The following is a 13772-nucleotide window of genomic DNA, read 5'->3' as shown; positions in this document are numbered from 1 at the left end:
TTGTGTAGTTGGAGTCAATCAGGGCCACACCCTCCATGGCCAAGAAGGAAAAGGCCAGAAAAGCAGGGAGCAGGTCTCCCAGAACTCACAGCCAAGATAGCCATGAATGCCAGTTGTCAGGTGCCAAATAGAGAAGGAAGGAGATTGCCTTCATGCTTTGCTTGCCAGATTCCTGGAAAACTCTAGCTGGTGGCCACCATTAGAAACAGGATGCTGGACCATTTTTCCTAACTATGATTCAAACGCCTGCTTTAGATATTTCGTGTACACCCTACATCAATCATCTGTTACAAACAAAAATGTGCACACTGCATCATTCTGAAGAAACTTGCACTGCATGACGAGTAACTTCTCACCCTTGTCCTCTTCCACTTTGGATCCATGCCCCCATGGGATAACGAACAGCATCATCAGTCTTTTAAGTCTAGGAATGTCTGAGTCAGCAGCAGATCGGGAAGGATTTCCTCATAGGCCTGATGGCTATCACACAACTTTTTCCCGCTTCACAGCAAGTCAGTCACTATTGCCAACGCAGTGACTGGACCAGATGAAGGCTGCCTCCAATTAAGTAAGCTCCCAGTGAGACAGCAGAACCAACACTCCTACTGGGTTTTGTGTTTTAATGGAAGAGATCTATGCCTTAACTTATCAGGCCTCCATGAACCACTCCACTCCTGTTTTAACTATCGAAATTAGGTATCCAATTTTTCTTCACAATACTAGAATAATTCCAGAGGGGCTCTCTGGGATAAGAAGCCTGACATCATCATTACTCACCCATGTTTGTTAAGCCTCCATAGTGATTTGGAGCTAATGATATATTTCATACTTACTACTAATAGAAAAGAAGTGAGCATGAACCTGGGATTTCCAAATTGACTTCTTCTTTTTTAAAAAAGGATGTGAGCAGATGTTCATTCTTAAATCCAGAGGTGCCTTCAGATATAAACCTTGGAATGCAGTTGAGTCCTTGTGAATTAAAAGGTGTGAGGGAAAAGTTGGTCAATGGATTCTTCTGGGGGGGGGATTGTTTGGCATGAATTATGAAGATAAAAAGGAAGCATCTCTTGCTCCCCTAGCCCATCTTTTGGAAGCTCTTGATGCTGCTATGAACAAAGTACTTTCAGATGACCAAATCTTGCCCTGTTGTTGACCCGACATACTACCACTACTGTGTATTCTGGCAAGATGTTTATCAGTCACAGCATAGATGATCGACATTGATAAAGGTTCTGGCAAAGCAGTCACCCATATCATGTTCATGAATTATGAAACCATGAGGCCACAGTTGGAAAGAACTCAGTTTTGTAACAGAAATGGCTAGATACCTACAGGGAACTGCTAGGTCTTTTGGAGCCTGTTTCATATGTTATCCATGTGAGGGGACGCCAGATAATTAAAGAGTTGTGCTGATGGCTCCACGCCCAACACTGCGCACGACTGCCCAGTTCTGCATCCCGCTCTCCGATCTCCATGTGTTGAGTGAAGGTCTGAAGGGAGACCATGCTGTAAACGTGGAGGCTCTTTCCTGCAATTGAGAGCCCCTAGCAAGCCTTTAATCCTATGGCTCTCCTAAAAGGTGAGAAAAGGTACTTTGGGGCAGCTTCTCACTTTAGATTTCTATCTTTCTCAGAACTATGCATTATGTTCCTCGTCTCTTTGCACAATTCAAAAGTGAAACAAGGAGCATATATATTGCACTCATGGGTTCATATCCAGTGTTATTTTTAATCGGCACAGCCCCACTGAAAATACTGGACATCACTAACTTAAGTCCATTCATTTAAATGGGTCTGTTCCGAGTAGAGCTAACGGTTATAACCCATGTATTTTTACTAGAGAACAAAACATGCCCACTCAGTAGGCAGCATGTATCCTGTGATGATGATTATAGAATTGTAGAGTGGGAAGGGAAACTGAGGGTCATCCAGTCCAACCCCCTGCAATGCAGGAATCTCAACTAGATCATCCATGACTGACGGCCATCCAACCTCTGCTTAAAAACCTCCAAGGAAGGAAAGTCCACCACCTCTCGTGGGAGTCTGTTCCACTGACGAACAGCTCTTACTGTCAGGAAGTTCTTCCTGATGTTTAGTCGGAATCTCATTTATTGTAACTTGAAGCCATTGGTTCAGGTCCTAGCCTCTGGAGTAGGAGAAAACCAGCTTGCTCCATCTTCCATGTGACAGCCCTTTAGACACTTGGAGATAGCTATTATATCTGCTCTCAGTTCCCTCTCCTCCAGGCTAAACATACCCAACTCCCTCAACCGTTCTTCATAAGGCTCGGTTGTGGTTCGAGGACCCGACCACCGCGAAGTGACATGAAGACACATGGACACGTGATATAAGGTTGATGGGCTAGAAAAGGCCACAACTTTATTGATTACAGCAATGAAAAGGTATTGGCTTAGGCATTGGATCGAAACAAGTGGGTTTATTCACCAGTAGGTGGAGCCTGTTGATGCTAATCCAACTATAAGCTCTCCCCTGCTGTCACCGAGGGTCGTGCCATGGCCTCCCGCCAAGCAGGCATCGGACGGAATACACGACCCCCAGATTCCTTTAACGGAATACCCCTAAAATTGAAGGCATAGGCGATGGCCACACCTAGCACTTCGACACACCACAACACATTATTCCAATGCCTAACCTACCCACCAATACCACAAAAGTTGTGACGATTGCTACAAGGTAGGCGAAAAAACCAAAAAGCCTAATGCCAAATGGAAAAACTCCTACCAGGCCCCCCGGGCAACCAACCTAAGGTCCATAGCAAGGCCAATGACCTAAGCCCTAACTAAAAGGGAGTGGAGGGTCGGTGACTCGCGACGGGGCGACAACGAGGAATGAGGCCAGGGAGAGGCTGGCGCTGCAGCAAAAGGCTGCTGAACACGCCCCCTCCGCGGCACCTGGTTGGGTGGCCACCGGGGGGCGTGAGCGCCAGCCAGGTGAGCTGGAGGCAGGGGGCCACGCCCCCTGCTGGGCGGTGCTCGGGCTCCCGACCACAACCACTCCCCTCTCTTTCAGGGAGGAGAGTCTTTTCCAGACCCTTGGTCATCTGGGTTGCCCTCCTCTGCACATGACCCAGCTGATCAATATTCTTCTTAAATTGTATTCCCCTATTCCACAAAAGACTGTGCACAACGCAGCTTACAGATACACCGAAACCACAGCCAATTCATAAAGAACAAAGTAGGAGTAAATCAATGAACATTTCCACATATGAAAACCCTGACTGGCAGATCTGGAGGCCAATTCATATGTTAGCTAAATGGCACAGTTCTGCATAGTTGGAGAATGGCTGTATTTACATGGGCCTGTAATAATGTATGCTGAGCCAAAGCTACGCAGGCTAGAAGCCATGCAACGACTCAAAAACAGCAGCCTCATCTCTTCTGATCCTCTCTCTGCCTTCCAGTAATGTCTACTGAACACGTAACTTGTCATCACTATACTGCAAGCTCCCCCCCCCCGCCTCTTCTTCATTGGTGGTTGCGCCTGCAGGGGCAGGAAAATCTTCAGCACAGTAGTATCGTTTTGCATATTTTATTTTATTGAACATTAATGAGAGAGGGCGGGTGGCAGCTTGGGTCTGTATTTTGCATGTGTGTAAACCACACAACTCCTCTCACATCTAGTTCTCCAGCCTCAGCGGTATGAGTCATTAAAGACAATGAGTCATCAGTTCCCACTTAAGTCTTTCCATAAGTACGACTGTGCACCTTTCTGCAGAAGTGGATTTAGGGTAGCGCAACCGGTCACATTGGGTGTCACACTGCAGGGACAGCTAAAGCAATGCTGTAGAATGGAGTTCAAGAGGTTGGGGGGGTGCCAAATTCTAGTGCCGCGCAGGGCGCTTCTGAAATTTGAGAGCCCCAAAGTCTGCCACTGCTTTCTAGCAGGGATATCCTGATTCTCACAGAATGGACATGGGTTCTTTTAAAGTTCAGCAGACTAATATATCATACAGGTGGCTAAGTATAAATTGGAAGCTGTCACAGACAGTTTCAGTCTCTAGAGAAGGCACCCCTCCTTGAATAGTTCTAGTATAGTGGATTGAATGTTCACTTTGATCATGCATTTTGAATTTCTGTTCCCCAAATTCCAGCTTAACCAGGTACAGCCCCTTGAACAAGGGACATCTTAGAGCCTAAGCATTCTATCTGCAAACTAGGAAGCCCTGTGATCCATCTTGCAGGGCTGTTGTGAGTGTCAGCAAAATCAGGGTTATAATCTAAAGCCACCTGCAGACTACTGCCTAGGTGCAGCAAGACATCTGTGGGTCAAGGCTTCCTTGAGCAAGTCTTCTCAAGGAAGATAAGGATGCAGAAAAGAATGCTGGTGGCAAGGGTGGTGAGGAGAGGAACACATCCAGCGCCTGGCACTTTGTTAGCAGCAGCCCATCCTAGTTCCCAATTTATCCATGATTTGGGGGCCTGGATAGCTCAGTTGGTTAGAACATGGACTGATAACACCAAGGTTGAAGATTTGACCCCCCTATGGAATAGCAGCATATTCTTGCATTGCAGGGGGTTGGATGAGATGGTCGTCAGGATCCTTTCCAACTCTAGAAGTCTATGATTTCATGATCTTATGATGGACAGCTGATTGCCAGTCTTAGGAGGGATGTAGAATATGTTCAATTGGTGATCATGGCTGGGACAACCCAGTCAGATAGGTAATTATTATTATTATTATTATTATTATTATTATTATTATTATTATTATTATCTTCTATACAAGTGAGCAGCTGCAATTTCATATAGAAAAAGGGGTCTTAGTCCAACCCAATGTATCACTGATTATGATTATGATTAAGATATATTTAAATTACTGCATTAAAAAACCCAACCCAGTACACTTCAATTTGGGAAACTTCAAAGTTATGCAAAATCTCATTTTTTTAAAAAAAGGATTGTAACTTGGAATGTACTCTAAAATGTTTTCGAACCATAGCTTGAAATTCCAGTCTCTCTTCATTTCAGCAAATTCACAATTTACTTGTTTTCTTGGCTTTTCATCCTTCAGAATATTTTTCAAGAAAAACTAGTCTCCAAGGAGCTTTGCAATTCGTAATAGGAGTTTTCCCCATGATTTCTCCCTTCACACTGCTAGGTAATCCAGCCACATTTCAAACTTTTAAGGTTCAGGATTGTGCAACTTCCCACCCCCCACCCCTTCTCCTCCCCACAACTCCCATCCAAAAAAAAAAAAAAATTAATAATAACCAGAAGCACTCCGATTACAGCACTAGCACTAGCATTACTCATTCATTCAGGTTCAGGCACTCTCAGAGTATTATTTAAGGGCTTTCTGCAACTCCCTCTCTTAGAATCATCTCTGCTCAGTTTCTTATTAGAGACCTTTTCATTCAGGAACACGCTGAGACTTTCAAGGAAACAGCTGGGGAATCCTAATTCAAAGAAATGCTTTCCTTTGTGATCCTGTTTTTTGCTCTCTGGTCTCCCTCAACTAGTCAGAACCAGGATGAGTACGATGACCTCTTTTTCTTCAATTTTGACAATGAAGTCGAAAGTGTAATTCCTGCAACGGAAGAAAGTAAGTAGTTCTTTTGCCTATTTCGTCTCAGTCTTGCAAGCTAGCTGTTTCTGTAGCCAGCGAAGGAAAGAACATTCAGAGTTCGTGTTTCTTACGCTTTCACTGTTGTAAAAGCTGTAGCCAGCTAACCCCCCCCCCAAAAAAGCATGGTGATTACAAGACCTTTATAGGTAAAAGAAGGCAGACGCCTGTGTTCTTTTCTCTAGTTCCCTTTTACAATGCAAAGGTTGGCCACATAACACCACCGGCACTATTTGAACAAGTCATACCCTTGTGGGAAGTTTTGAAGCACACCGAAAACAGTGTGCTCCAAAAGACTTCTTTCAAAGACAACTTTGCTCCAAGGAAAAAAATAACCCACAGCACAGAAACATAGATTTAACAGCCGCTGTGTTTATTCTGCTCTAGGTATTTCGTGCGACTGCCAGCGAGAACACACAGAATGGGACAAACTCTTCATCATGCTTGAGAACTCGCAGATGAAAGAGAATATGCTGCTCCACTCCCTCGATGAAATCCTTAAGGTGGAGCTGCAAGCGGTGAGAGGGGAGATGCTCCAGTTAGTGCAGACCTTGGCTGGCACGTGCACCACTTCCACAGAGAAAGCTGCCTCCCAAATCGTCAGCCAAATGGGCCAGATGCTGGCCAAAAGCAGCAGGCAAACTGAGGACTTTCCCGGGGCGCCTCATGTATCTGCGGAAGGCAAGATCCTCAAAGAGATTCTGCAGCTGAGCCAAAACATGTCCAGCAAGCTGGGTCACATTGAGCACACTTGGCAGAGGGGAGCCGAGGTGGATCCGCAGCAGAGGGGCTTTCTGCAGAGAGACCGATCCAGAGACATGGCAACTGGGGGCGGTTCCATCCTGAATTCGCTATGGCAAGAACTGCAGGAAACCAAAGCTGAACTGAAAGAAGCCCAGAAAAGGACCACACAGCACTTGTTGCCATTTGGTAAGTTAAACTATTGTTAGTTAATAAGTTTCACATCCGTTCCCAAACAACTATGTTTAAGCAACTCTTGTTAAATAGCGCCAATCCATGCTTTGATTATACAAGGGGAAGCATCATTGTGAAGCCTGAGATGAAGGCATATTGTGTGGGAGCAAACTGTGTTTAGCAGATGCCCAGATTGTACAATATGGCAGCCAAAGAACACGAACCCACAGCATAAAACCCATTTACTGGATGCCTAACAAGGAGACTATAGCTAGCATAATACTGGATGGTGCAAAAGGCAACATCGTTTCCTATATTTGACCAACAGAAAGACTCCTGTACAGTGGTACCTCGGGTTACATACACTTCAGGTTACATACGCTTCTAGTTACACACTCCGCTAACCCAGAAATAGTGCTTCAGGTTAAAAACTTTGCTTCAGGATAAGAACAGAAATCGGTCTCCGTCAGTGCGGCGGCAGCAGGAGGCCCCATTAGCTAAAGTGGTGCTTCAGGTTAAGAACAGTTTCAGGTTAAGAACGGACCTCCGGAACGAATTAAGTACTTAACCCGAGGTACCACTGTACTGGTCTACAGCTTACACATTTCCAAGGCCTTAATGTCTTCTTGACTCCTTGCTTCCAGCTATAGACTTTCCCTCGTGTTTGCAAGAATAAGAACAATAATCCACAAAAAGAAACTTCTTATTCCATTCCATTTCGGTCCCTTCTTTTCCTTCCTCTTCCCAGCAACCTACCTGCTGCCTCCTTCGCAGCATTCCTCTGAGGCTATTTATGAACAAAACTTGACCCCGTGAGCTCACCGATTATGTCAACACGCTATTCATCAATTCTCATGCTTCAGGGCATAAACAGATTCTCCACAGGGGTTCGGGAAGGCAGAATAGCTTTCACCCTGTGCAGCCCAACTGCATAGCGATCCATCACAAAAATTCCCCTGCAACTTTTCTTTGAAATACCAGCACCATTCAAGTGCTTGGGCAGAAGTCACCGTTATGCATGTCATGACTCATGTTACGATGAATAGAATAACCATTTTCATAAAATAGTTTTTGAACTTATCCTTCTCTGCTCCTATTTACAACCCAACGAGGATTTTTAAGGCAATACCTAGATGAATATCAATTCGAGGAAATATTCCACTAAAGGAAAAATCAAGATACTTATAATACTAAGTTAATATAGAGAGGAAGGCTCCTGCGTTTAGAACTAGCCACACAGAACCAGCATTTACCACAGTTCAAGGGTGCCTGCAGCTCTGTGGGGTAAATGATGCCAACTGCAGATTTTGGTTGGCAGTGCCAATCACTGGCCTCCAAAGCATCAGTTGCCTGTGAAACTGAAACATAAAAGTTTCTTTTGTTTTATTTGACTACAGTGGGACCGAAAAGCAAACAGATGGCTGAATAAACCCACACCATGTGTTGTGCATTCATTAGTCGAAATAGGTAAAATCTCACTGCACAGATATTCCTTTTATACTCATTGATAGAAAGCAGCAGTATGAGAATGGACTCCTGCACATTCAAGAGAAAGTTTGCAAGAACTACAGGCAACTTCTTAAATTCAAGAAACAAAAGACTATAAGGAAAAAGTGTTGGTTTGCTTTTTAATTTATGAGAGAGAGAGAGAGAGAGAGAGAGAGAGAGAGAGAGGGAGAGAGAGAGAGCGCGCACACATTTTGGTGGAGGGGGCGGGTGCAGGGAAAGTACCCTGTAGCACAGACTGGTGCACACTGACTTTCAAAATATAAGGCCAAATTAAAATATAGTGGTTAAAATGCATTTTTGCATGCAGCAGTTTCTACTTTGAATAGAGCAATTCCTAAGGACCTCTAAGAAATTCTTATTGGCCCTTTGATTATTTTAACAGGTGAGCTAACAAATGGATATTAACAGCTCACTTTTCCCTGGATCAACATTCTGAGTTGCTTAAAGAAGGAGGCATCAGACTAACATTTCTTTTGCAAACCTTTGCAGCTGTGAAATAAAGGTGAAACCACTCATTTTCACTATACTTAAGAGTAACAATCATACAGGTATGATCCAGCCAAAGGTAAGCCCATTTAACGCTTGTGGACTTCAATGGGAAAGTTACGCCGGAACTAAATGGCGTGGCTGATGTGTGCCTGCTTTTTTAAGGGCGATCCTGTATCTCCCCCTTCCCTTCTCCTTTGTAACATTTGGTAACGCAAAATATATGACGCAACATCACCTTGCAAGGTTCCTCCCACTCCATTTCATTGGCTGCTGCTTGAGAGGTGGGGGAACTCACAATGCAATGATGTCACACATGTTTCACATTATCAGACATTATAGAGGAGAAAGGAGGAGGAGGGGGAGATTCGGGATTTCTGTTTTCTACAGCAGCCGCATGTCAGCTGCAATGTGCAGTCCTGGCTTCAAGCCCATAGAAATTAACGGGACATAAAAACTCTTAACTTTGGCTGGATTCCTTTCCGCATTTTTGCCCAACTGATGAAGTCAGTGTGAAGTCCAGAATAACTCAGCCGAATTCACAGGACCTGCTCTTAATTCACAACAGACTTACTACAGACAGAATTTCATTCCATATGTTTTGATAGGAGGAGGAAGGAAAGTCGTAATATGATTAAGAACAAGAAGAGTGTATTTTTGAAATACCCCACAGATCCCCCTGGAAATCTTTTCTAAAAGAGTTTTCAACAACTGGTTTTGATTTCTTGTGTATCGTGGATTCCTGCCAGGCGGACTCTTAAGGGGTTTTTCTGATCACACTGTTGCTGGTGTCTTATGAAGCTGGCTTTAATTTTGGCTACCCCTTGATAATATAGCCAGAAATACTGCTAATTAAAAAGCCATGTCTCTTCACACAGCTCTGTTCTCTGTAAAGAAGAGTCCCCACAGAATCATGTCCTAATGTCCCACTTCTCAGTGGTCAAAAGGTTGTTAACACACTCAAAGCCAAAAGCACGTGACTGGCCCGGTTTTTACAGCTGTGATTTCAAGATGCATTTTAGCTCTAGGAACTTGATATACAAATGTTCATTGCTCATACATAGTTCATTGCTCATACAATAATATGTCCCCTCCAAAAAAATCCTGTGATCTCTTTATTAGAGCACTTCTATGATTGACCACCACCAGTCCCATAATACGCTGATGGCCAAACTTGGCCCTCCAGCTTTTGGGGACTACAATTCCCATCATTCCTGGCCACTGGTCCTGTTAGCTAGGGATGATGGGAGCTGTAGTCCAAAAACAGCTGGAGGGCCAAGTTTGGCCATCAGTGCTTGAATAGTTGGGGCCAGAATAGCCCTCATTTTGTTTTGAATTTGTTCTTTGGTCACTTATATCCCATCAAATAACATGCAGTTCTTGAGGACTATTTGCAAGGTGCCTTTTCTATGTGGTTTTTGAGGTATTACACTCTTTCTGTGTAATACTGCTGTTTATTTGGTGTAATACAAGTAATCTCAAACAGGAAATAACATACAATAAAAGTGCCCTAAACAAAGCATCTAATGATGTGCTGATCCTATAAAGGTTTTATGGACACTCGTTTAAAAAAAGATGCACTGATCAAAATGTCAAGAACACAATCCACAATTGCAATAAATCTTTTCCATCTTCCACTGTCTGTCCTAAAATGTTGCTTCCTTCTATTGTGGGCTTTCAAAAGAACCTTAGTTTTGGAAAACTAAAACTTTCAAACTGGAATTTTGGTGAAAATCCATTTTTAAAATCCCCCAAATTCAGTGGTGGAATATATGTCCCTTTTTTTTTTTTAACCAACAAACAGAACTTCTTACAAGCAACTCCCAGTTTGCATTGGGGTTGCATTCCAAGTCATTCAAGGTCGTACATATGGAGATGTATGGATGGTGCCATTTTGGTTACCTAAGGAATGGCACTCATATAATTACTTTGGTTGTAACTTAACTAGTTGATGGTAACATCATTCCGTTATTTTTGCAGGTTGTGAGATGGCCCTTTTATTCCCAATGCGCTCCAAAAAGATATATGTGAGTGTTCACCCAACTTCCACAATGGTGCTCTACTCCTTCACTGTCTGCACATGGGTTAAAGTGACGGAAATTCTAGACAAAACTATTGTATTCTCCTATGGAACAAAGATAAATCCCCAAGAAATTCAGTTGTATCTGAGCAATGATTCAGCTGTTCTTGCTGTAAGCAATGACAACAACAAGGTCATTGCCCAACATGTCGTCTCTTCTGGACGGTGGATTCACCTTTGTGGCATTTGGAGCACAGTTAATGGAAGTATTTCACTGTGGGTAAACGGGAAGGTGGTGGCTGCCTCCACAGAAATTGCTGAGAACCACATCGTTCCAGATGGTGGGATTTTGAAGATTGGCCAAGAAAAGAATCGCTGCTGTGATGGAGGCAGTCTCGATGAATCTTTAGCTTTCTCCGGGAAAATAACTGGCTTTAATATTTGGAACAGAGTCCTCAGTGGCAAAGAGATAACAAGACAAGCTGGAGAAGAGGCTTGTAACATTCGTGGCAACTTAGTTGGGTGGGGGGTTACAGAGCTTCTGCCTCATGGAGGAGCTCAGTATGTTTTGGGGCCCTGAACAGATGCCCTTCAAAAGTCCATGTAAAGACATCAAATGCAGAAAATCTAGGAAGCCTGAATGTTTAAGGAACTGGTCATACAAAAGAGCTTCCACAGGGGAGTTGCTTTATATCTCAACAGACAAGCAGCGATATGGGGGTGGGGTGGGAATGCTTAATTCATGAGGCGCCACTTCAGCCTAGTCCACACGGGAACCCTTGGATAAGGCTCAGCATGGCAAAAAGCCTCCAAGTGACTGTAGCAGCTACAACTACATCACTCTAATATTTTCCCACTTTCCTCTGTTGTTCTGAGTCCAAGAAGGAAAAAAGTTGTGCCAGAGGGAGGGTAGGTGGATGAGTAGCACTGAGAGACGCTTAGAAGATAGCAGACATTATCTGCTGCTAGAACAAGTAGTTACTAAGTCAGTGGGAGGCCTTCTCACCACAAGGAACCTCATTCTCCGGGGCACAGAAACAGCTGCCATGAGGAACAATTTAAAATGGCTTCCATATGGCAGCCATACTATGTGCTCTTAAATATATCTCATGACAAGTTAGTACTGTAAGAATGCAGCAATAAATTGAGGTGTGGATGAAATGTTGTTTCAGCAAGCAAGAGTTAAAACATAATCAAAAGTAGTTTGCGAACCTATCCAATAATTATGTTGTAATAACAGTCCTTTGTGCAGAAGCTGTTCTCACTCATAGCAAATAGGTGTCATTCATGATAATCCGAGGACAGATTTTGGCTCAATAACTTTCCTTAAGTAAATATATGCAAACAAATGGCTGGAGCTCTTTTTCTGCAGAGCTAATATGCTGTCTTCTGGATATCCCGTTTGTAGATTTTATATTAGTAATGTGAATTTTACAGATGTACCATATAAGAGTATTGAAGTAATGTTTGCTGTTTTGTTTTGTTTTTTGTTGCAACTGATATGTACACCTTAATAAAGCTAGTGCCGTGTCCAAGATATTATTTATACTGGAAACCAACCTAGCATTCAGATAATTGTAATTTTCTTGTTTGGAATGGATACAGCTGTACTATATTGTAAATTGATTTTGTACTAACATTATTGAAATTATTTTTTATAAAATTGTACTGTAAATAAAAATCCTTTATCAGACTGGCATTTCTTATAATTTTATTCAAGAGGTCTGAATTGCCAAAGCAAGCACAGCTTTGAAATGGCACATCTCTTTCCTCTTGTCTTTCTTGTCCATACAATCTAGGTACAGTGATGCCTTGGTTCTCAAATGCCTTGGTTCCCAAACACCGAAAACCTGGAAGTAAGTGTACTGGTTTTCGAACGTTTTTCAGAAGCTGAATGTCCGATGCGGCTGTCTGCTATTGTTTCCAGGGTGCCTGCACCAATCAGAAGCTGTGCCTCGGTTTTCAAACATTTCAGAAGTCAAATGGACTTCCGGAATGGATTAAGTTTGGCGCTTTTGTTTCTGCTATTTATTTTGCTATTTAGTTTTTGAGGCTTTTTCGGTTAATTTGTTTTTGTGACTGTGTGGAACCCAGTTCAGCTACTGATTGATTGATTGATTGATTGATTGACTGATTGATTGACTGTGTGACCGTGGAAATGGATAAAAGCCCCCTCCCCATCCAAACAATGATCATCAGTGCAGGTAAGATTTTTTTTTTATCATCTACAATACTGTCTTATTTATTTTATAGTATAGTACATTGATTATTGCTTTCATTTTATGGATCAATGGTCTCGTTAGATAGTAAAATTCATGTTAAATTGCTGTTTTAGGGGTTGTTTTTAAAAGTCTGGAATGGATTAATCCATTTTGCATTACTTTCTATGGGAAAGCATGCCTTGGTTTTGGAACACTTTGGTTTTGGAACGGACTTCCGGAACGGATTAAGTTTGAGAACCAAGGTACCACTGTATGCTTCTCTGCATACAGAATAATCTCATATTCAGGGGCCTGAGAAGTGAGTAATACTCAATGGCCACTGTCCAAATAAAACTGAACTAAACTAAGCCAGATGAAATCAAGGCCTGTACTAGATCTTTGGTCATTCCAGCAAAACCTGCTCTATGAGAACTTCAAAAGTTACCGTACGGGAACTAGAACAGCTGTCTCCAACCTCATGCTCTCCAGAAGTATTGGACTCCAAATCCCATTATCCCTGGCCATGCTGGCTGGGGCTGATAGGAGATGTTGTACAAAAGATCCAGAGGGCACCAAGATGGGGAAGGCAGGAACAGAAGACAGCAGGGATGAGGTCTCTGATTGTCCCATATAGGGAATTATCCTAAAAGGGAACAAGTAAATGGACTCCAGTGAGCTAGCTGGTCAGGAATAGAATCACTTTAAACTTCTGCACCAGCAGAAGGAGAAGCTGTGGTGGTATAGCAGATTATAGATAGCTTAATACCACCTTTGTGTCAACAGCTGCCAGTGCAAGGGAAAGCCTTGCCACAGTAGTTAACACGTTGGTTACTTCACAACTGGATCACTGCAATGTGCTCTACGTGGGGCTTCCCTTGCGCTTGAGCCAGAAGCTGCAGTTAGTGCAGAATGCTGCAATTGCTGATTACATCAGCTCAAGGGCAGCAAGGGAACCACAGATGTACTTATACCAAGCCCCTTAAAGCCCAGTCCTTTAAACAGCTGTGCTAGCAAAACATGAAGTTTTAATCCCAGTTAATTGCACTAAAGAAACTGAAA

The 13772-nt window shown here is 43.1% G+C and overlaps 2 protein-coding genes across 11 annotated transcripts in view; one reads left to right on the top strand and one right to left on the bottom strand.

The window, feature by feature from the left end:
* The window catches only part of VEPH1 (ventricular zone expressed PH domain containing 1), a 174026-nt gene that overhangs the window by 113996 nt on the left and 46258 nt on the right, over positions 1–13772 (bottom strand). The window lies entirely within an intron of this gene.
* Positions 5268–12205, top strand: PTX3 (pentraxin 3). Its single transcript, XM_082224728.1, has 3 exons — positions 5268–5561; positions 5970–6512; positions 10473–12205. Exons 1-3 carry the CDS (start codon positions 5429–5431, stop codon positions 11090–11092), a joined length of 1296 nt encoding a protein of 431 aa, XP_082080854.1. The 5' UTR covers positions 5268–5428; the 3' UTR covers positions 11093–12205.

The sequence above is a fragment of the Podarcis vaucheri genome, assembly GCF_965113315.1.
Source record: "Podarcis vaucheri genome assembly, chromosome: 5".
Classification (NCBI taxonomy): Eukaryota; Metazoa; Chordata; class Lepidosauria; order Squamata; family Lacertidae; genus Podarcis; species Podarcis vaucheri.
This window is presented reverse-complemented; position numbering and strand designations above follow the sequence as displayed.

Coding starts and splice junctions, on each gene's coding strand:
- PTX3 (XM_082224728.1), top strand. CDS start 5,429: ATGCTTTCCTTTGTGATCCTGTTTTTTGCTCTCTGGTCTCCCTCAACT. Junction 5,562..5,969: donor AATTCCTGCAACGGAAGAAA/GTAAGTAGTTCT, acceptor ATTCTGCTCTAG/GTATTTCGTGCGACTGCCAG. Junction 6,513..10,472: donor ACAGCACTTGTTGCCATTTG/GTAAGTTAAACT, acceptor TTATTTTTGCAG/GTTGTGAGATGGCCCTTTTA.